General features: G+C 41.6%; 1 protein-coding gene across 1 annotated transcript; it reads left to right on the top strand.

Annotated features, from left to right (window-relative positions):
• On the top strand, window positions 1–22,634 carry CBLIF (cobalamin binding intrinsic factor). The gene is made up of 10 exons (XM_059143323.1): window positions 1–173; window positions 1,975–2,151; window positions 3,338–3,451; window positions 4,093–4,233; window positions 6,322–6,503; window positions 10,428–10,605; window positions 13,090–13,291; window positions 16,126–16,244; window positions 18,632–18,700; window positions 22,215–22,634. The coding sequence occupies exons 1-9, from the start codon at window positions 95–97 to the stop codon at window positions 18,691–18,693; spliced, it is 1,254 nt and encodes a 417-aa protein (XP_058999306.1). The 5' UTR covers window positions 1–94; the 3' UTR covers window positions 18,694–18,700; window positions 22,215–22,634.
• Window positions 22,635–24,249: the final 1,615 nt, after the last annotated feature.

Here is a 24,249-nt window from a genome sequence, read left to right as displayed (position 1 = left end):
AAAGAAGCACATATAAGAGAAAGTAGAGAAACACCCTGCTTTCAAACACGGGGATCTGTACACGGGAGCCGTAGACTAAACAAGAGAGAGTGGGATGACCTGGTTCACCCTCCCCCTCCTGAACCTTCTCTGGGCTGCAGCTGGGACCAGCACCTGGACCCGAAGCTCATGCTGTGAGTATGGTGGTTTTTCCAGAGAGGTCAGGGGAGCAGTTCCCCCGGAGCACAGGGGGAAACCTCTCACACGGAGGTCTGCTGAGGAGAAGGTGATTGAAAACGGCAATCACGGGGCACCTGGGTGGCTCAGTGGGTTAAGCCTCTGCCTTCGGCTCAGGTCATGATCTCGGGATCCTGGGATCGAGTACAGCATCAGGCTCCCTGCTCAGCAGGGAGCCTGCTTCCCCCTCTCCCTCTGCTGCTCCCCACACTTGTGCTCTCTCTCCTTCTCTCACTCTCTGTCAAATAAATAAATTCTTTAAAAAAAAAAAAAAAAGAGAGAGAGAAAAGAAAAAAAGAAAGAAAATGGCAATCACTGTAGGAGTTCCAAGTGGGCAAGTCAGAGTGAGTGTGTGCTGCATCCTTCCTGACTAAACCCCGTAAGTGCTTGGAGAGGCAAGTCTATGCATTTTACCTTAGAAGAGGTTAAAATAGTGGTGCAGGAGCAATGGATGGCAGCACAAAGAGAGACGCTCAGAGCTGTTCTGACCAAATGCCACTGCTGGGGGATGTTTGGAACTCACTGAGGACAGCTCGTATCCCTTGTCTTCCACATTTTCCATGTAAGACTGAGAAGAAAAGGGGGTGCCTGACTGGCTTCGTTGAGGAGCATGGAACTCTTGATCTCAGGGTTGTGAGTTCGAGCCCCATGCAGAGTGCAGAGATTTAAAAAAAAAAAAAAATCTTTTAAAAAGGAAGGTCACCTGGGTGGCTCAGTCAGTTGAGCATCTAACTCCTGCTTTCAGTTCAGGTCATGATCTCAGGGTGGTGGGATCAAGCCCAGCGTTGAGTGCTGCTCTTAGGAAGGAGTCGGCTTGTCCTTTTCCTTCTGCTCCTCTCCCTGCTGGCCCCCAGGTCACTCTCACTCTCTTTCTCAGCCTCTCTCTCTCTCTCTCTCTCTCTCTTAATCTCTCTAACAATTAAAAAAATAAATAATAAAATCCTTTTTAAAAAAAAAAAAAGGACTTTTTTTTTTTTTAGGATTTATTTATTTGAGAGAAAGAGAGAGTGAGATGGGGTGGGGAAGATGGAGAGAGAGAGAGAGAGACTCTCAAGCAGACTTCATGCTGAGCACGGAGCTGGACGTGGGGCTCCATCCCAGGACCCTACGGTCAGGACCTGAGCCAAAAACCAAGAGTTAGACACTTAATCAACTATACCACCCAGGCACCTCCCTGAAAAAAAGCTAACTTTAAAATAAAAGAGTGAGAAAAAAAATACAAGGAAATCAGTGATTTCTAGGAATCTGCTAAAAATAATATGAAATGGCCATGAGCCATATTGCTTGAACTTCCTAAGTGAGAAGTCACCTTGTTAAACATAAGGGTTGTTTGAGGAGATCCAACATCTAACTGGTCTACCTGGCCTCAAAAGAAAATGTCAACGTTTTCTCCACCTCTCTTTATTTTTTTAAAGAATTTATTTACTTATTTATTTGACACAGAGAGAGAGACATCGAGAGAGGGAATACAAGCAGGGGGAGTGGGAGAGGGAGAAAGAAGCAAGCTTCCCACTAAGCAGGGAGCCAGATGTGGGGCTTGATCCCAGGACCCCAGGACCATGACCTGAGCCAAAGACAGACGCTTAATGACTCAACCACCCAGGTGCCCCTCCATCTCTATTAGGGACACTAGAGGGTGTCCCTGAAAATGTTAATGCTAACTAATCCTGTCTTCTAACAGAGTGACACATGGGAAACACGTTTCTGAGATGAGAGAGAGTAGATTAGGGGTTTAGTAAATGGCTTTTCTCTTCTCAGCTGTTCCCCCAGCACAGCAGCCCTTGGTTCATGGCATACAAGTGCTCATGGAGAACTCTGTGACCAGCTCAGCCTACCCCAATCCCAGCATCCTGATTGCCATGAACCTGGCCGGAGCCTACGACATGGAGGCCCAGAAGCTCCTAACTGACAAGCTCATGGCCAGTGACAGTGCAGGTGAGAAATCAGAGCCTTTCTACACACTCCCTGATTCTCCAGGCTCAGATCCCAACTTCACATCCCCACACACACCAGTGCCACCTGTGATTGTCCCTGAATCACCCAAACACCTTTCCTTATGTACCTGGAATGAAAGGTTCGTGCAGTCAGAGCATCTATAGAGTTACACAGGAAAGCAGAATAAGCTCTAGACCAGATATTAAAAAGAGGGGGCTTGCAGCTCTGGCTCCACCATGTATTAACTCTGGAACCTTGAACAGGTCGCAAATCCAGACCAACCTCACGCCTTCATTTTAAAAATGCAGCTGATTCTAATAACAAGGACTCTAACAGTAATAATAACAATGATAATAATAATCAAATCTCTGTTCTGCCTACTTCACAGGAGTTGCCTTGAGGATCAAGTTAGATAGTAAAGTTAAAATTATTTTCAGGTCTGAATTTGTATGGGTGCCCATGCTGCTTTTCTAAATAGATACCAGGGATTCCTGAGGAAGTTGTCGAGTCACACAGTGGTCACTAGATTAAACCCTCCTTGAACATTTCTCCATACTTCTTTCCTTAAGAAAAACAAGATCAAAAAACTATCTAGAGGTAGCTGGCTGGCTCCATGGTGGGAACATGTGGCTCTTGATCTCCAGATTGTGAGTTTGAGTCCCAGGCTGGGTATAACAATTACTTAAAAAAAAAAAAAAAAAAAAAAAAAAAAAAAACTTTTTAAAAAATTATCTAATCGTATTGGGTTTTTTTTTCCCCTCTGACAAGATTTGGTATTTTTTAAGAAGATTTTTTTTTTTATTTCTTTTCAGCGTTAACAGAATTCATTGTTTTTTGCACCACACCCAGTGCTCCATGCAATCCGTGCCCTCCTTAATACCCACCACCTGGCTCCCCCAACCTCCCACCCCCCGCCCCTTCAAAACCCTCAGATTGTTTTTCAGAGTCTGTAGTCTCTCATGGTTCACCTCCCCTTCCAATTTCCCCCAACTCCCTTCTCCTAACTCCCCTTGTCCTCCATGCTATTTGTTATGCTCCACAAATAAGTGAAACCATATAATTGACTCTAATCGTATTATTAAAAAATCAAAATGATCTGGCGATCAGATCAGAGAGCTCAGCCCTGACCCCTGGCACACTCTCCCCTGAGAATACCTTTGTGACTGTTTTGTTCTCTCCTCCACAGACCTGACCATTGGTCAACTCGCCCTTACCATCATGGCCCTCAACTCCTCCTGCCGAGACCCTGGGAATAAAGTGTCAGTTCTACAGAGACAAATGGAAAGTTGGCCACCCTCAGGTAAGACCTCAGCAGAAGGGAGGGGAGGGTGAGGCAAATGGTCCTTCCTGAGAGTATTAAACCTAGAACAAAAAAGATGGGTGAGGGGCACCCAGGTGGCTCAGTGGGTTAAAGCCTCTGCCTTCAGCTCAGGTCATGATCCCGGGGTCCTGGCATCGAGCCCCACATCGGGCTCTCTGCTCAGGAGGAGCCTGCTTCTCTCTCTCTCTCTCTGCCTGCCTCTCTGCCTACTTGTGATCTCTGTCAAATAAATAAATAAAATCTTAAAAAAATAATAAAAAAAAAGACAGATGAGTGGAAAATGAGGGAGAGGATACAAGTTATCTCCACTCAGGATTCTTTGGATGACCACACAGTGAGATATTCACTTCGATTCCAAATGTACTAGAGAAGATCACCATCCTGGGAAACAGACTTGTGCCATCACCTGAAGACAGTCATCCTTTTTATTCTCTTGTCCTGCTGGCTGACATTCTTATTCTGAGAAATGTTAAAGTTAGCTTTTGCCAATATGGAGTCTTTCTTTTTTGGACAGGTTTTCTGGAAATTTCTGCTTTAAAGGTTTGACTTTTACCTTTTTCACAGATGTCCTCCATTATGGTGAATGTTAATCTTACAGAGACCCTCTGTCCCCTTCCCAGGTCCCCGTGCTCCAGCTTCAGACTTCTATGGGCCCAGTCTGGCGGTCCTGGCGTTGTGCCAGGAGAACCCAACAAGAGCCTTACCCATAGCAGCCCGCTTTGCCAAGATCCTGAGGTTTGGTTCCTCCCCCTTCAATACGGGTGAGTTGGTTGCCACTTCCAAACACTGCCCTGAGCTGGGAATATCAAGGACACTCAGTGGGGGAGGGGGGCAGGAGGGGAAAGTGGGAGGGGGAGCTTTCCATGGCGGAGGAGCCAAGGGTCATGAAAATGTCTGCAGATGGAAGGCACTGAACAAACATTTGCTGGACATGTGAATTAGGGAATAAGTGAAAGGGAGACAATAAAACAAAGAAACGAGGGCAACGCTTGAAATGTCTGACAATGACAGAATCTCCACCAGGAACAATAAATAAGTCACACAAGTCAGCAGTTATTCCCAGACAAATTCTTAAACGATTAAATCAATGTCTAGACCCAAGTCTTATCCTGAAACCTTTTTTTTTAAAGATTCATTTATTTCTGTCAAATAAATAAATAAAATCTTTTATATATATAATATAAATATATATTTATGCATATATAAACATATATATATTACATATTATATATAGTTACATATAATATATTACATATATATTATATATAAAAGATTCATTTATTTATTTTAGAGAAAGGGAGAGCAGGGAGAGGGGCAGAAGGCAAGGGAGAGAGAGAACCTCGAGCTGACTTCACCCTGACCGCAGAGCCAGACACAGGGCTCCATCTCACGACCCTGAGATCATGACCTGAGCCAAAACCAAGTCAGACACTTAAATGACTGGGCCACCCAGGCCCCCTGAACCCTCTCTCTTATCACTACTGATGATTCTACTCTCTGTTCCTCTCCATGTTTCTTCTTATAACATCCTGATATTCTCTTTCTAGTAAACAGATAATCTCTGAACCCTAAACCCATGATGCTCCTCCCCTTCAAGGACACACTGGAACCATGTTACTTCTTCATTCTGTAAGAGAAGCTTTTTCCCCTACAGCACCATGTCCTTTTCTGTCCACCCTTCTGCAGGTCATGATACCTGCCCTGAGTAACACCCTCTCTGTGGACATTATCACGCGCCCTTCATTCATGGTCACCTTTCCTCCTTTGGACTCACAAGCAATAGCATATCTCGGGTTTTCACCCCGTTAACCACCCTGCCCCTGCAACCTCTCTTGTTTCAGGCAAACTCTCCTATTTCAGTCTCTTTCAGATCATAATCAAGTACTCTAGTGCCCTCCCTGTGGCTCAAGAGCAGACAGGCCTCTGTTTTCCATCTGGGACCTCATGCATTGCTAGGGAGTCTGTCAGTTCAGGAGATTTGACTTCTTGGCCACCAATGGTTTCAACAACACTGTCATCCTTAATGAGGTTATACAATTCAGGTGGTGATTATAGGAGGGAGAAGATCAGAGAAGTCATCTGGCAAGTCTTTCACTTGTTCTCTCTTGTCCTGCCGTAGCTTGCTCATTCAATCCACATACACTTTCCCATGCAAATAATGAAAATGCCCCTGTGCCAGGTGCCCCGGGGCATGCAAAGTTCCCACCATCCAGTTGCTCACAGAGCACAGTAACGATAAAACAGAGCAGAGAGTGCTGAGATGGCAAAACAGGTCCGAACAACACATGATAAAAATGCTCAGGAAAGAGGGGCACCTGCGTGGCTCAGTTAAGTGTCCAACTCTGGATCTCAGCTTGGGTCTTGATCTCAGGGTCAGGAGTTTAAGCCCCACATTGGGCTCCATGCTGGGTGTGGAGCCTATTTTTTGAAAAGTTCAGAAAAGAGACTGTACCTGTGGCACTGGGCAGACCAAAGGTTTCACTGAAAGGTGGTGATGGCCGGGCCTTCCAGAACCAGTGAAATTTTTAAAAGATAAACACTGGGACAAGAAAAATGAGACTGAATGAAGTACCAGTCTACATGAATTAAAAACATGAGCCTTAGATCTGGGTTCAGGTCCTGGCACTGCTACTTACCAGCTGTGTGGCCTTGGGCCATTACTTGGCCTCTATGTGCCTCCATTTCCTTATCCCTTCAGTGGAGTTCATTATAGGTCCTATCTCACAGGTTGTCCGGAAGAATAAAGGAGATAATGTAGTTGGAACGCAATAAGCACACAGTAAATGTTAGCTGTTCATATTGTTGGGTGATGGTTGTCTCACCCACCTCCCACCAACCATGATTCACAGACACAGGAGCTATGGCGACCTTGGCTCTGACTTGTATGTACAACAAGATCCCAGAAGGTTCAGATGAAGGTTTCAAAATTCTGTTCAGTGAGGTACTACAGGAAGTCGTGAAGAATGTCAGCATGAGGATCAAAGACAATGGCATCATTGGAGACATCTACAGTACTGGCCTGGCCATGCAGGTAAACACATCACCTATGCTTCTTTGTTGAGCCCATGCCAGTATGATAAGACTTGATTGTGGGATCAAGACACCAGGTTCTTACAATTATATCTCTGGGGAAGATAAGCTAGTATGACTTGAGGTAGATTCCTCGTGGTGTTTGTCTCAGTTTCTCTACTGGGAAAACACAGGTGTTAATTCCTTCTTACCTCATAGGTAAAGGGTGAAAATAAAATTATAAGAATTCCTTTCTCTTTCTTGGAAAAAAAATAAATCCCAGAAACATATCAGGTTATTACTGACAATGATCAGTATGTTCATAATAATCATAGATTGATGAGAATTTGATGTATAAAAAATAAGATATTAAAATAGGCCCTCCAAAAAATTAAATTTTCTAATTCCATCTTGCCAGTCAAGTGTTCTTTTTTTAGCCCTTTATCTTGATCCAGAAAATGTAGGCTTATGTTCAACCTTAACACAGGTTGAAACAACCTGAACACAGCAGTGAAAACACCTAAAGCTGACCTGTCAAGCTCCTATAATCTCGATCTCATTGCAACTTCACACAGTGTTCTAAATGGGAATCAGGTGTGTCTGGTACTCTGTCCATACTCAATCCTATGTTTCCCTAGTACAGAACCCAGGCTTGGACTCCATAAGATGCTGTTTGATATATCTCCAAATGCAACCCTCACCCCATTGATTAGGGTTGACTAGGGCAGCATCTTCCCATGGAAGACATACTAATGATAGTGGGGAGAGGTAACCAGCTAGAATCAGAAATTAAAGGGTCATCTGTGGCCAAATCATCTAGACCAAACTCAGAAGTTCATGCTCCGAAGTCATAAAATGCCTTATGTGATTCATGGAAAAACTGTACCATGACCTTCTCAACTCAGAAAGCCCAGGAAACAGAGAACCCTGGAGTTACAATGCCAGGTCTAAACCTAATATACCTCTGGACTAGTGGTGAAAAGAAATCCTTTGGGGGAGAGGAGCAGAGACTGCCCCTGATGTTCCACACATTAGAAATTAGCAAAGGACATAAACAGATTAGAAATTAGTTTATGTTAAACACAAAAGTAAATACAATATCACCACTCCAATGTGCAGTGTATTGGAGCAACTAATCAGCTTCCATGGCATGTCAAGGTGAATGAAGTTTTGTCGTGGAAAAAAAAGACTGTTACCATGGCTGACTCATACAAGAACAATCCTGGGATTCAGGGCTAGAAAACCTTGTGGAATATCAGAGGCAGTGTGGACAGGATATAAGATGGGTTTTATCTATACCTCACTTAAAATAAACTTGCTTCCCCTTAGTGCCAGACAGAGAAATGTTTGCTTTTGCTAATTAGGTTTATGAATTCCGTTTGGGATTTTCTCACCCACAGGGTACACTCTGATAAGCTGTACCTAAGAATTAAAGCTTTATTTATGAAAAGGCAAGACCTCATCCTTATCTGATATCATAGGTCATATGTATTTCTAATCAGTTAGGATACATAACCTCTCCTTACTCGAGTTATGGCACATAACGAGAATTTACCCAAGCAGCCTGAAGTCTGAAATCACCAGATATCTAATACACGACTTTTTTTCTAATTTAAAATGTTCTTCTGTGGAAAAGCAAAGGGCTCTCAAGATGTCACAACTTGAGTTTGAATCCCAGATCTCCCACCACCGTGGGCAAATATTGAATTTTTCTGAATTTCACTTTCCCCATAAAAACAAGGTTGCAAAGGTATTTTTTTAAAACATCACAAGCACAATGTGATGCCAATAAGTGTTCATGGTTTCTGCCAGTGGAAGAGTGGTGATATTAAGCTTCCTCTCCAGCCTTCATTCATCCTCTTTCAGGATGCCAGTGCCCTTCAAGTAGCCTGGGCCACCCACCTGGCTTCCCTAGGCACTCGGGAGGCACTTCCTCTGTTGTAGAATTTCTTCTCTGCTTTCTGTCAAGAATCCAAAGCCTTCAAAGTTCCTCTTAACCTGGGGATTTAACTTGGAAAAAGGATCTGATAAACATCTTTATGCAAAGCCATTAATGAGTTCTCATAGGTAATGTGTTATTCCTCTCTAGAGTGTTGGCATTGGTAATATTTTATCCCAAGGGGATCCATCTTGCTTTTGGGATCTGAGAGGTGAATATGGCAAATGAACAAGATCTGGCTGCTGAGGAGGATCTACCTGAAGCCCCTTAAGCCAAGCTGCCCCGTAAAGTGACCTCTGGCAGAGCAAAGAGGTCTAACAGTGTTGGTCATGTCAAAAACTGTTGGGTCGTTCATCAGCTGCCTTTGGCTCACAGAGCCATTTCTTTTTTTTTTTTTTCTTTTTTTTTTTTTTTAATTTCTTTTCAGCGTAACAGTATTCATTGTTTTTGCACCACACCCAGTACTCCATGCAATCCGTGCCCTCTCTAATACCCACCACCTGGTTCCCCCAACCTCCCACCCCCCCGCCCCTTCAAAACCCGCAGATTGTTTTTCAGAATCCATAGTCTCTCATGGTTCACCTCCCCCTCCAATTTCCCTCAACTCCCTTCTCCTCTCCATCTCCGCTTGTCCTCCATGCTATTTGTTACGCTCACAAATAAGTGAAACCAAATGATAATTGACTCTCTCTGCTTGACTTATTTCACTCAGCATAATCTCTTCCAGTCCTGTCCATGTTGCTACAAAAGTTGGGTATTCATCCTTTCTGATGGAGGCATCATACTCCATAGTGTATATGGACCACATCTTCCTTATCCATTTCTGATCTGACTCTCTTCTCTCACTTCCTATTCCAAGCTTCAGGTAAATCAGTCACCAGCAATCTCAAACCACTGACTTACTCTGAGGGTCATGGTCAGCACAACCCTAAAGGGAGGGAGGTGGTGATAACAGCTTACACATTACACATAACAAAATGCTTTTGCTTATTGTCCCACATCTGAACCTCAAATGAACCCGCAAAGGTAGGAAGAAATTGTGATTTCTATTTTACTCATGTGATACAAATCTCAGCAAAGTAGAATGAATTGCTTGGAGCATTAATCAAGAACCACTGTGCAGATAACAGAAACCCAAATAATTTTTGCTTAAGAAAAAAATGGGGATTTACTATTTCATGTTATAAACTAGAAGGTCCATGGCTAGATTAAATGGTTTCAGGATTAAGCAGAATAAAGGACTCAGATTGTGCTTTTAGGCACTACTTTTCTTTGTCACTCAGCCCTGGTTTTCCTCACTGTCTCCTATGGCATGGTTTCTTCAAAGGGGCTGAAGAAGATGGTTACAGCCCAGTGATTACTTACATGGTCCCAGCTGAATACCCCAGCAGGAGGAAAAGACGTGCTTCTCTCTCTGAATGTCTGTATGTCAGGGAAGGATGCTGGCTAGTGGGGTGCCCACTAATCACTGTTAGCAAAAGGATGGCACTCTAGGATTACCCCAGCCCAGGCTAGGAGTCCACCCCTGTGGCCAGGCTTATGGAACCTCTGGCTAACTGTCCTGACATGATCAAAAAGTACGGGAGGAGTCCGCCAAAGGCTGTGCAGGACAACACAAAACAAAGAGCACTGCTATGTTTGGATGACCAGATGTCCCAGACTAACACTGCTCCTGGAGCTTGCTTTCCCTGGGACTCACCTTCATTCTACATTCAAGAACTGTTTTATACACATATACTATAAATACAGCAGCCCCAGTAGTGTTCCTCAAATCTAACTGGTGCACTGATATTTGTTGTGTGACTGCTATGTGACAGACCCTGAGCTAAGAGGTGGAGACACAGCAGGGAACAAGACAGACAATGTCCCAAACCTTGGGCAGCTCAGTTTTGGACTCTGAGTGATCCCCCAAGATTAGTGATCAAGTATATCTCTTGTAAAGCTTATAGAAGCCAACTCTCAGCTATGCCTAATCAATCTCTCATTCCCTCTCTCTCCTGCCCCCAGGCGCTCTCTGTGACACCTAAGCAACCTAACAAGGAGTGGAACTGCCAGAAGACCATGGACACAATACTTCAGGAGATTGAGCAGGGAAAATTCCACAATCCCATGTCCATTGCCCAAATCCTCCCTTCCATGAAAGGCAAGACATACCTGGATGTGCCCCATGTGTCCTGCAGCCCTGGTAAGAACTCTTAACATCTGCCTTTCCTTATGTCGTAAAGTAGTGGCTCCTTATGTGGATCAATTTTAAGTGGCACACAGGCTTATTATGTAGGCAGAGCCACATCTGATATCCAGTCCCCAACCGTTGTGTGCTAACACACAGCCATGGCAGCCTGTCCTCAGAATTTAGCCCCCATGTCTACTTCACTCAGTACACATTAAGTGAACACCTACTATACACATAGCATTTTGTGAGACGCTGGTAAAGAGGGGACATCCATGGTCCTAACAATCAGATGATACATAACTTCCTTCATTCGTTTGACAAATGCACCAAACCTCATGCACTATCTTATGATACCTGCTCTTTACAAGGTCAGGATACAGATATGTAGACAAAAACTACAACATTTGGAAGAATGAAATAAGTATTACATAGAAATAGAAGCCACATGTAGTGCATAGCAAAGAAAGTGTGACCAATCATTGAGCTGGTCTGAGACACTTATGAGAAAAAGAGCTGGATTTTAAGCCCAGATTTGGGGATCTAAATACAAGGCCTGGTGCTCCTGGCACACCAAAGGAATAGGGTGGAAACGAGGCATTAATATGCCTTTTTATTTTAAATATCTCTATTTTAGCCAATTAAAAATATAATATAGGGCTACTTAAAAATTCAAACTTTGTAGAAATATGCACAAAGAAAGTGGGAGTCCTGCATAAAATTTTATCTCTCCAGCGATAATGAGTCTTGGCAAAGACAGCTCCAACTCCTCCTTCTAGACAAATACTAGTATAGAGTACTGATGTCTTATGTTACATGGATTTGTTGAGATAAGCAGAGATTACTAAATTCCTTTCCTATCTCAGAACAGAGTCTATACAGACTGTAATCAAGCAACCCAATCCTAATCACACCAAACACAGCTATATTCACCGAACTCCTTAGGCTGCTTCCCAGTGATTTCCCAACCTGAACAAGGTGGCCATGGAGTCTTTCCAAGGACTCTACACTATAGCTGCCCAGGTGTTTTGTTAGATGGTCTGAAACTTACTACCTTTGTTTCCAGATTCACAGTGTTACCAAAAATCCCACAAATCCACAGAACTCAACCATGTAAAACACATGACTTAGGGCTAACCATCCTCCTTTCTGGTTATAAATTCTTTTTTTTTTTCTAAAGATTTTATTTATTTATTTGACAGAGAGAGAGAGAAAGAGAGAGAGAGAGAATAAGGAAGCAAAGAGGCAGGCAGTGGCGGGGGTAGGGGGGAGCAGGCTCCCCGCTGAGCAGAGAACCCGATGCATGGCTCCATCCCAGGACCCTGGGATCATGACCTGAGCAGAAGGCAAAGGCTTTAACCAACTGAACCACCCAGGTGCCCCTGGTTATAAATTCTTTTAACAAAACTAATGTTCAATATAAAATGAGCCATCTCCACATCACTCAGCTTCAGGGAAATACACATCAAAACCACAGTGAGATACCACCTCACACCAGTCAGAATGGCTAAAATTAACAAGTCAGGAAATGACAGATGCTGGCAAGGATGCAGAGAAAGGGGAACCCTCCTACACTGTTGATGGGAATGCAAGCTGGTGCAGCCACTCTGGAAAACAGCATGGAGGTTCCTCAAAAAGTTGAAAATAGAGCTACCCTACGACCCAGCAATTGCACAACTGGGTATTTACCCCAGAGATACAAATGTATACGAAGGGGCATGTGCACCCGAATGTTTGTAGCAGCAATGTCCACAATAGCCAAACTATGGAAAACTATGGAAAGAACCTAAATGTCCATCAACAAATGAATGGATAAAGAAGAGGTAGTATATATACACACAATGGAATACTATGCAGCCATCAAAAGAAATGAAATCTTGCCATTTGCGATGACGTGGATGGAACTAGAGGGTATTATGCTTAGCGAAATAAGTCAATCAGAGAAAGATAACTATCATATGATCTCCCTGATATGAGGAAGTGGAGATGCAACATGGGGGGCTTGGAGGGTAGGAAAAGAATAAATGAGACAAGATGGGATCAGGAGGGAGACAAACTATAAGAGGTTCTTAATGTCACAAAACAAACTGAGGGGGGCTGGGGGAGGGGGGTAGGGAGAGGGTGGTGGGTTATGGACATTGGGGAGGGTATGTGCTATGGTGAATGCTGTGAATGAAGTGAGTAAACCTGGCAATTCACAGACCTGTACCTCTGGGGCTAATAATACATTATATGTTTATGAAAAATAAAAAAGATATTTAAAAAAAGAAAAGAAACAGTTAAAATGAGCCATCAGCTCTTCAGCTATGAGCAATTCTCTAGATTGGAATGAGCGCTTCATAGATCACATGAGTTCCTCAGAACCACACACAAAGAACACAAAATCTTTGCCATTTCTTGAAATGTTTCTTTAGGATAAGTTGCCAATAACAAAGATTTTTGCACCTATAATAAAAGCCCTGTAATCATTAACAAATGTGGCCTCTTCGCTCTTCACAGGTGTTGAAGTGCAACCAACTCTCCCCACTCAACCCAGCCCTGTTCCCACCACAGCATACAACATCACCATCATATACACCATAAATAACCAGTTGAGGGGGGTGGGTCTGCTCTTCAATGAGACCATGGACATTAGTGTGAAAAGTGGATCAGTACTACTTGTTGTCCTAGAGGAAGCACAACGCAGAAATCCCACGTTCAAGTGAGTGCTGTAAGCAATGTTCACCATTCTCCCCAAACCCCACCTGAATTCCCATTCTCTCCCACCTTCCTTCATTTTCTTACTTTTTTTTCCTTCTGATAATTTAACATCATTTCATCCCCCCTTGAGAAGCGTGCAATCTAACTATCAAAGCTGGCTCAGGAAAATTCAATCACCCCAGTCAACATACGATGGAGTTTTACAAACAGGAATTCAAAGGGGGGAGAGTCTATTGTGGGTTAGAACAGTCCAGGAAGGCTTGTGGCTTTGGAGCCCATTTGAAAAATAAGTACTGTTAGGGAAGATGGGGAAAGATGGTATTCTAGAAAGAGGGAATGGCTAGGACAAAGCATTTGAGACAGGAATAAGCAAGGACTTCAGGGTCAGTGGGTAGGCCAGCTTGACTAGAGAAGAGAATAGGGGACTGAATCAAGTGAGTAACTTGTAAGGATAGGCTGGGAGACACAAAGTCTGAAAAACCAGGTTAAGGAGATCAGACTTCTATTAGAGAAAGCACTGCAAGTTTTCAACTAAGAAAAGTCACGTTGTAAAACGTTAATTGGTTCGAGAATGGGAGACAAGGAGAGATCTGGGGCTAGCCTGAGGTGACGAATCTGTGAAGTGATGAAGACCTCTTCTAGGATAAACAGACTCACACCAAGGAAGACGCCAGTTGGCTCTGTGAGTACTGGGGGAGAGGAGACAGCAATAGAGAGAAGCTTCCAAACTTTGGATAGGAGTGTCAGGAGGAAAGAATGTCTTTCAGAGAAAAAGACTTAGTTCCTTTAGACATGTCTAATTGCGGGTGTTCACAACAGCAACATTAGGGAGCTTTTGGAGGTTTAGATGAAGGCCTAGAAAAAGAGGTCAGGACAGGCGAAAGAGGTCAGACGGTCATCTGATAGAGGGGATGACTGAAGTTGAGGAACTGTGCAGAGGTAGCAGAGAAAAGTTCCCAACAAGCCACAAGTCCAGAGTGTCTGGCTGGCTCAGTCAGCAGAGCAGGCGACTCTTGATCTCAGGATCGTGACTTCAAGTCCCGTGTTGGGCGTAAGTCCACTTTAAAAACAACAAACAAACCAACCATGATCTATATGCCCATTTTACAGATAGCACCACATAGTCCCAAAGAGGCTAAGTAACATTCCTAAGATGCCATGACATGTAACTAGTTCAGTTGACTGCGAAGCTCACGTTCCTTCCACTGTTCCTTCCACTTTTTTTCTTCTCTAGTCAGGAAAGGACAAAATATAGAAATAAATCCTGAGAAATAAAATTAAACTTGGGATGTCTTCATAGTATGCAAGAAGAGGAAGCAGTAGAGAAATATGGAGAAAACTAAGCTCACAGAAAGAGCAGAGGGGAAATGCCAGGTCCTGGAAAGGAAAAGAGGAGAGGCCTTCAAAGGACAATGATGTGACCCAAATTCTGCAGAGAGATGCCAGAGAGAAAGACTGACCAAGCCCAAGGAAGTGACACCTGAGTGGGATGTGGAACCTGTTCCACAGGATTAGGTTCCATACATTGTGCCTGCTGTCCACAGCCCAACTCCGTAATTCCCTGACTCCCACGGACAGGTCAAGACAAAAGTTGCGTTTCAAGAATACTTGGGTTTTAAATACCTTCAGAATATACCTTACTACTTCTCCGAGCTTAACTATAATTTTGCCTGATTTTTCTTTTTCTGACCGTGCATGTTATGAATTCATACAGTGGACCGTTGGGGGGTGATGCATAATGAACAAAACCTCTAAAACTAGTAGTACACTGTCTGTTAATTAACTGAATTCAAATAAATTTTGAAGGGGCGGGGGGTGGAGGTTGGGGGAACCAGGTAGTGGGTATTAGATAGGGCATGGATTGCATGGAGCACTGGGTGTGGTGCAAAAATAATGAATACTGTTACACTGAAAAGAAATTTAAAAAAAAAATTTTTTTCAAAAAAAAAAAAAAAGAAAGGAACAAGACAAAGAATGTACAGTATATCCATAATGTAATCACTGTTGACATTTCTTTATGATTTGGTAGGTGTTTTCTTCTGTGCATGTTATAGATAGCTGTGACCCCTCACATGGGCAGGATAGTTATTTCATGTAAAATTTGTGTCCCACATTTTCACCTAACAATTGTTGCATGAGCATTTTTAATGTCACTTAAAAGTGTGGAAAAATACAATTTTGTCAATGCCAAAAAAAAAAAAATTCAGTCTTGAATATTCATCTCATCACTCATGTAAGTATTCACCCATTGTTGGGCGTTTACATTTTTAAAATTTGCTTATTGATAGGTTTTTTTTAAAACCCATTCATTTAAATATCATTTAGTACCAAGTGAAGTGATTTCATATCCATTAGTCATTAGCAATTTCTCTTTTAAGCATTTTTAAAAATAAACATATTTTTAATTTGCATTAATTTTATTTGTACCTAAAGGGAGACATTTTTTTAACTATGTTTGGTTAGCCACTGTATAGTACATCATGAGTTTTTGACCAGTTTTCAGTGATTCATTAGTTATGTATGACACTCAGCGCTCATCACAACACGTGCCCTCCTTAACACCCATCACCAGGTTACCCCATCCTCCACTCCCCTCCCCTCTGTAACTCTATTTCCCAGAAACGCAACTGATTCCTGCGCATTAATTTTGTATCCTGCCGCACTGGTGAATTGCTCTATGAATTCTAGTAATTTGGGGTTACTTTATGTGGATGACATGACACTTCAAGGCTTTTATATGATCTCTAAAGTATTTAGAATGTCTCTGTCCGTTCACCTTAACACCTTATTGCCTGACATAAATGAGGTTAATCACATATATTTTTATTCTTACAGATTTGAAACCACGATGACATCCTGGGGCCCTGTCGTCTCTTCTATCAATGATATCACTGAAAGTGTTCATGAGCGGACATACTGGCAGTTCCTTAGCGGCAAGACACCTCTGAATGAAGGTGAGAAAAGGAAAGGAATCTGGGACTTTCTTCCATAGTCTGCAGGCTGCTTTCTTTCACTTACTTATTTAATTCATTCATTCATTTAATCAAAAACTGTGAGACTGTATGTCTCACATGTGAGATATGTGAGATACTTGTGTATACAGTGATAAAATGGACATTGTGGAGGGTATGTGCTTTGGTGAGTGCTGTGAAGTGTGTAAACCTGGTGATTCACAGGGGATACCCTGTGGGATAAAAATATATGTTTATAAAAAATAAAAAATAAATTTAAAAAAGGAAAAAAGGAAAAAATATATATATACATGTACATGTACACATGTATTATGAATATATATATTCATATATATGAATTGATTTGATTGAATAACAGATAAATGATGAGTAGGTAGATGGATGATAGAACAGGTGGCTGGCTTTCTAAAATAGCTTTTTCGAAAATGAAGAATCCTGACTCCATCCTGAACCAATGGGGACATATCCAGTGACCACGAAAAGTGGATTGAACTACTTAAAGCAATAGGAGCTGAAAAAGGAGAACCCAGATAACATGAGACACAAATAATAATAATAATAATAATAATAATAATAATAATAAAGGTAGAAAAAGTAGTATGTGATCCAAGAAGATGGCCACTTTAGGATTTAAAAATTAAATATCATCATGTAATATAAAATCACCGCAACTTCATAGCCTGTGGGAAACAAACATGAGGAAGGGGAAACCTAGCTCTTCGTGCAGTGATGTTATTGTATGCCACATGTCAACTCTGTAGATATCAGTGATTCTCTTTTTACAGAGAGAGAAACTTAAGTCTCGGAGGCGTTAAAGGGACTTGACAAGTCCTGCATCTAGGGTGGGACTGAGCGATCATCCAGACCACGCTTCCAAACTGTAGCATGACTGTCCTTCCCCCACAGCTTCACTCAGCATTCATTTTTCTTCCTGCTCTAATGTTTTTTAAAAATCTCCAAATATCTCTCGAATATTTGGAGATTTTTAAAAAACATTAGAGCAGGAAAAAAAAATAAAAAAAATAAAGAGCAGTAATACAATCATCAAGCATAGGAAATTTAGCATTAATAAAATCGTCTCGTCTAACCCACAAAAAAAAAAAAAAAAAATCTCCAAATAGAAGAAGGTTTATACACATTTTTGTGGGGAAGAGGCAAGAATAAAATTCAGACTTCAGCAAAACCTTAACATTCTTTAAAATTTTGCACAAATACTAAAAATAACTCTAAGTTAAAGAGCCATGCATGCTATTTTGTCTAAGGAAGATGTTCGCTAGTTAAAGGATATTAATCGTCACCGTGCAGGAAGATGTGAGGCCACGTAGGGTCACAGCAGAGCTGTGGCTGCGGCTTTGTAAGATGCTTCATTATCCAAGATTACGATGGGAGAGATGTTTTCTTAGAGTCTGTCAGGTATGTAACAAAATCTGTCCAGTCAGAATTTGTTGAATTGCAGCAAAACACATAATAAAGACCTCAAGGTTACATAAGGGTTCGTTAGAAGCCCCCTTCTCCTACTTACTAGCTGCTTTAGGCAAAGAGTGAATCTTCTCAGAACCAGTTTCCAGAGCTATGAAATGAACACAGTAATAGCCATGTCTTGGGTTAGTATGAAAATTAAAAATAACATGTTTAAAATGAGTAAGTACAATGTCTCCTGCAGAGCACGCACTCACAAATGCTCAGTATAAGTATTATTAGTTCTCCTATCACCTTCATCTCCAGAATTACCCAGGAACCTAAATCAGGGTTCGTCTCATGTCTGCCAATTACTTTTCTTTTCTGGGGAAAGAAGGGGAAACAGACAGGCCTCTGAAATCCAAAAAGTTCCCAGAAAGATCTTATTCTTTCTGATGCCTGGTGACTTGAAAGCTAATCATCAATACTGCCATCATCTAACTTCTCTGCTCCGAAACACAAGAATTCTCAACCCACTGCCCTTCCCTACTTTTGGCAAAATCTTCAAAAGTGAACATGAGTTCCTACCTCGAATGTTCTAAACTTGGCTTAACTAAGTCATTTTCTTGCACTCTTACCATGTGTCAGGTACTATATTAGGCATCTGGCAGTCATTATTCCTAATACTGAAATGATTCTTTGGGGTAAATATTATTAGTGCAGTTTTAGACATGAGGCAAAAGAGGATCTCACAATTTAAGGGGCTTGTCCAAAGACATGCTCCATGTGGCAACTCTGAGCCTGGAAACAAAGACTCCCTAAATCTCAATTCCATGCTCTTCCATAGTCATCAAGCTGCCCATTGCACTCTGGGATGATTTTCCTCCTCTAGCAAGGGGGCTGGTCCTTTGGGAGGTGGGGGTGGTTACATGCACCATGGTCTCCTCATGTTCTTCTCTGCTTGTTTCCAGGAGTTGCCGACTACAAACCCGCCGACCATGAGCACATCACGGCCAATTTCACACAGTACTAAGGACAAGGTGGGTTCAGGTTCTCTCAAACATCTTCAAAAGATGGTGGAATTTTTGTTCACTTTATTCCAAGTCTATGCAAAAATATCCTGGATATCTACAATGTTGCTATATTCCTGCTAAAAACGCAGAAACCACTATGTAGAATAAATGATTCAAACTTCCCAGGAGTCTTAACATCTGTGACCCATGAAAAAAGGTCCAGCTTCTCAAGACAATGACTGCCAATCATCATTTAAACCTAGGATGAGGGGAGGAGAGAGAGCCCAGGTGTTGTCTTTGGAGTTCATTCTGATCTTCATGATTAATTAACAAATGGATTCCTTTATTTCTACAAATGAAGTGATATATATTAAAAACTCCTATTTTTAAAAAACCTGTTTTTATTTCTTATGCCAAGTACTGTTTTTCAAATCACTTAGTGAAATGACCAAAATTATTTCATGAGTCTCCCAGATGGTTTAGAACTAGGTAAATCATGTTCATACTCTCCCCTTGCATTTCTAGTGCTCATTCTGGGTAAAATTAGTTTAAAATGTATATTTTTATATAATTTGTAGTTAAATACACACATTTAATATGTAAGTATAACCTACAGTATGTAATATAAAATTTGATATCTGTTTTATATTTTATATCTATTTTATATATTAAATATAAATATACATTTAAAATCCCAAACCACACATATAACATATGTATTTTACACAGTAAATAGAAATACAAATCTATAACCACACCCCATACCTACATTTGAAAGAAAAATTAAGTTTTCAAAGACAGTCGTAACTCTATTCTCTGCTGGTAGGAGTCAACACTGGTACCAACTTTCTAGTGAAGGATATGAAAATTGTATCAAAAGACCTAAAACAGACTCAAGTACAACCTCCAAAATCCCAATTCTCAAAAGTATACAAAGGAGAGAATCACAATAGGGCACAGATATACCGGAATCAAAATGTGTGCTGAGGCAATTACAGAGCAAACCCTAGAGATGGAGCCTCAGTACATTTCCTTTTTTTTTTTTTTTTAATTTTTTTTTTATTTTCAGCATAACAGTATTCATTATTTTTGCACCACACCCAGTGCTCCATGCAATCTGTGCCCTCTCTAATACCCACCACCTGGTTCCCCGACCTCCCACCCCCCCACCACTTCAAACCCCTCAGATTGTTTTTCAGAGTCCACAGTCTCTCATGGTTCACCTCCCCTTCCAATTTCCCCCAACTCCCTTCTCCTAACTCCCCTTGTCCTCCATGCTATTTGTTATGCTCCACAAATAAGTGAAACCATATGATAATTGACTCTCTCTGCTTGACTTATTTCACTCAGTACATTTCCTGAACTGACCCCAAGGCAGAGCTCCACCTGCCCCAGCCCAGTCTCCCCACCCCAGCTGCTCAGAGCAAGAGCCTGCCCTCTGGCAACAGGGGCTCCCAGGAGAAGGAGGTGTGAGCCACCAGCCCAAGCATACCATTAGGTACATCACTGAACCCCAGGAAAAGCCCAGCGCTGGTGCTGTGGTGGAAGGCACCCTCCAGGAATGTGAATAAGTGATCTCTCACAACATGCCCTGATAATCATAATATAGAAAACACGCAAACAGCCTACATGCCCAACAACAGGGCAATGAAGAGATAAACCCTGGAGGATCCATATGCTGGGATACTTAAAAGTCACTGAAATTCTTAAGTCCACATATGACTGAGGACATACAGTATCTATCTTTCTCTGACCAACTTCACTTAGCATTATACCCTCTAGAGCACCCATGCTGTTGCACATGGCAAGATTTCATACTTATTTATGGCTGAGTAATAGTCCATTGCATAGCTACACCGCATCTTCTTTATCCATCATCTACGAATGAACAGCTGGGCTGCTTCCATAAATTGGCTATTGTAAATAAAGCTGCTATAAACATAGGGGTGCATATATTTGTTTGAATTAGCGTTTTCATTTTCTTTGGGCAAATACCCAGTAAAGGAATTACTGGCTTATATGTGGAATTTAAGTAACAAAACAAATGAAGAAAAAAGAGACCAAAAAACAGACTCTTAACTAGAGGGAACAAACTGGTGTGGCCAGAGGAGAACTGGAGGTGGGGATGGGTGAAATAGATGGAGAAGGTTCAAAATACACTTATGGAGGGGCGCCTGGGTGGCTCAGTCTGTTAAGCGTCTGCTTTCAGCTCAGGGTCCTGGGATCGAGTTCCACATCAGGTTTCATTGTTCAGAAGGGAGCCTGCTTCTCCCTCTGTCTGCCACTCCTCCTGCTTGTGCTCAGTCTCTCTCTCTCTCTCTCTCTCTCTCTCTGATAAATAAGTTTAAAAAAAATTTTTTTTTAATGTACACTGGGATGCCTAGGTGGCTCAGTTGGCTGAGCATCTGCCTTCAGCTCAGGTCATGATCCCAGAGTCCTGGGATCAAGTCCCACATTGGGCTCCTTGCTCAGCAGGAAGCCCGCTTCTTGCTCTGCCTGTACTGCCTGCAGCTCTCTGTGCTCCTGCTCTTTCTGACAAATAAATAAATAATCTTAAAAAATTTAAAAAAAATTTTTGTTAAAGGTACACTTATGGGGATCAGCATTGAGTAATGTATGAAGTGTCCAATCACTACTTGTATACCAGATACTAATATAGGTGTATGTTAATTATACTTTTTTAAAAAGTTAATTAATTTTTTAAAAGTATACAAATTAATTTTTTTAATATTTTCATTTTTATGGGGGGGAGGGGCAGAAGCCTAAGCAGACTCCACACTGAGTTTGCAGCCAGACCAGGGCTTGATCCCATGACCCTGAGATCATGACCTGAACTGAAATCAAGAGCCAGATGCTCAACCCGACTGAGCCACCCTGGCAGCTCTTTTAAATTTATTTTCTTAACTGTCAGTAAAATTTGTGCCGGAGATAAATACTTGCTGACATAGAAAGACATTCATGATCACCCTGATGCCATGCATGCCAGAGTATTAGAATGGTTAACTGTGATGGAATTACTGGTAACTGATTTTGTTTGTTTGCTTCTCTAGTGTCTACATTCTCTCCATTCGATACAATAATTGGACTAGAAAATGGGAAAAATTACTTTTAACAAAGATAACTTTTTTACTTATCAATAAATTAGGCAATGAAAGGAAGGGGTGTGTGTGAGAGAGAGAGAGAGGGAACCACTGTCCAACTTTTGCAATGAACTGGGTGTGCTTATTTGTATTGGCAAGGATTGGGGGACAGGTGAGCAAGCTGACAATGGCTCTATGACAAGTTGCGATTCCACTTTGAGGAAGTGCTGTAATAAAATGTAGTCTGTGTGTGTTCATTGCTGCATAACTGTCCAAGCACGGGTTTGGTAATGCTCTGAGAGACTATCATAAGTGTTTTTGCCACCTCTACTGGCCATGGATGGTAAAGCCTAAACTTCCTTCAGGGAAGTGGTCAATTTTCTGCGTTACTGTTTTTGTGAAGATGCAGGGGAGAGGTGGGAAGATTGTTACCAAATCCAACTGTACTTTCCTTTAACTAGATATACGAATGATGTATGCCAAGTTTGTGACTGAAGATCACACCCTGGTGAGGAAGTGGAACTACAGAGATCCTCCTCCAGCCCCTTCCAACTAAGATCCTGTAAGTCTTTGAAATGACAAAGAATCTTGCTCAGAAGCACAAACGCCTTTGAGATTTCTAAGAAGAGGAATAACAACAACAACAACAAGAATCCTGGCCAAGAAAATAAAAATAGAAAGGGAGAGAGACTAGAACAAAATAGTTCCAAATTCTATCTTGAAGACCAAACATGCAAAACAGCCATGATGTTTTTTGGACAGTAAAGTGAATTTGACCAAACATATAAAAATATGTAATAAAGTAACGATAATTAAAACAGTCTAACCCTGGTTTCAGATCAGGGAGAGCAAGGGAATGGAATAAAATGTTAAAAAATATATTACATGAGAATTTAGCGTATTATAAAATCACATGTTTTTTAAAGATTTTATTTATTTAGAGAGAGAGTGTGAGCCTGCATTAGCAGAGAGGGGCAGAAGGAGAGAGAGAGAATCATAAGCAGGCTCCATATTCAGCACGGAGTCCAATGCAGGCATCCACTTCATGGACCTGAAATCATGACCTGAACTGGAATCAAAGATCCAACACTTAACTGACTGAGCCACCCAGGGACCCCAAAAAATCACATATGAAATGAGAATTTTCAACTTGCCAAAGGACATCCCTACTTCTGGCCTTATAAGCATCTTAGCAAAGTCAAAAACTCTTAAGAAAATAACTGAAAGATTTTACTGCATGAAAATTTAAAAATTAAAGAATATAATAAAATAAATAATATAATAAAATTAGAGGATATAATAACACTGTAAGAAACTGAATCATACAAACAAGAGTTAATATGATCAATATACAATAAGCTTTTAGAATTGATAAAAAAGAAACAGTACATTTGAATCATACAGAAAGTACACAAACAAATCACATACGAAAAAATGGATAAACATATAAAAAAAGGTAGGAGAAAAAGTTCAACATCACTAGTCATTAAAAAATTGCAAACTAATGTATATTCAGTGTGTAAATTATATGAAGTAGGACTCAGAAAATGGTATTGGAAATCAAACTTAGGAGTGCCTGGAGGGCTCAGTCAGTGGAGTATGTGGCTCTTGATCTCATGGTTGTGAGTTCGAGTCCAGACTGGGGGTAGAGATTACATAAAAATAAAATCTTTCAGAAAAAACAAACAAACAAACAAACAAAAACCTTTAGGTTACCCTGCTCCTACTTACCCAAACTCCAAACCAACTTTGTCAGACTGGGGGGGTGGGGTGTCTGTATTTTCTCAGTTCTCTGACTTAAAAAGAAAAAAAGAAAGAAAAAAGATAATTCTGATTTCAGTAACTAAAATGCCCAATACCGTGTAATAGTCACAACTCTGAATTCCGTCTAACAGTGAAGCTGCCTCCCTCTGCTAGTTCAGGCCTGCTCCAGATAGGGTGACTGTAGCGGAAACAAAATGGGAATGAGGTCGGGTAGAGGGTTCTCTATTTCCTCAATTTGCTCTTTTACCAGTCATGTAAGATCTCTCCTGCCCCTCATCTCTCACCTCTGTTGCTGACCCCTCTGGGAAGACTGGCATAGCACCTGATATGGGTTGAAGTATGTCCACCTCCCCCCTGACCAACCAATAAGTGTTGGAGTCCCAATCACCCCCTCCACCCCCCTATTCCCCACTTCTGCCCCCATCCACTGTACCTCAGAGTGTGACATTGTTAGGAGAAGGGGTCTTTACAGAGGTAATCAAGTTAAAATGAGGTCAATAGGGTGAGCCCTAATTCAATATGACTACTGTTTAATAAAATGGGGAAATCTGGACACAAAGACACATATAAAGGAAGAGAGAAAGGGAGAAGATGGAGAAGATGGCCATCCACAAGCTTGGGAAAGAAGTCTAGAACAGCCCTCTCCTCACAGCCCTCAAAAGGAACCAATCCTGCTGACACCTTGATTTTAAACTTCAGGCTTCCAGAAATGTGAGGCAATAAACTTCTGTT

The sequence above is a fragment of the Mustela lutreola genome, chromosome 1 (assembly GCF_030435805.1).
Source record: "Mustela lutreola isolate mMusLut2 chromosome 1, mMusLut2.pri, whole genome shotgun sequence".
In the NCBI taxonomy this organism is placed as follows: domain Eukaryota; kingdom Metazoa; phylum Chordata; class Mammalia; order Carnivora; family Mustelidae; genus Mustela; species Mustela lutreola.
This window is presented reverse-complemented; position numbering and strand designations above follow the sequence as displayed.

Bases quoted from the DNA above. Each gene is read 5' to 3' on its own strand.
- CBLIF (XM_059143323.1), top strand. From the start codon at position 95: ATGACCTGGTTCACCCTCCCCCTCCTGAACCTTCTCTGGGCTGCAGCT. The intron at 2,152-3,337 runs GTGAGAAATCAG...TCTCCTCCACAG, and splicing joins CATGGCCAGTGACAGTGCAG to ACCTGACCATTGGTCAACTC. The intron at 3,452-4,092 runs GTAAGACCTCAG...TCCCCTTCCCAG, and splicing joins GGAAAGTTGGCCACCCTCAG to GTCCCCGTGCTCCAGCTTCA.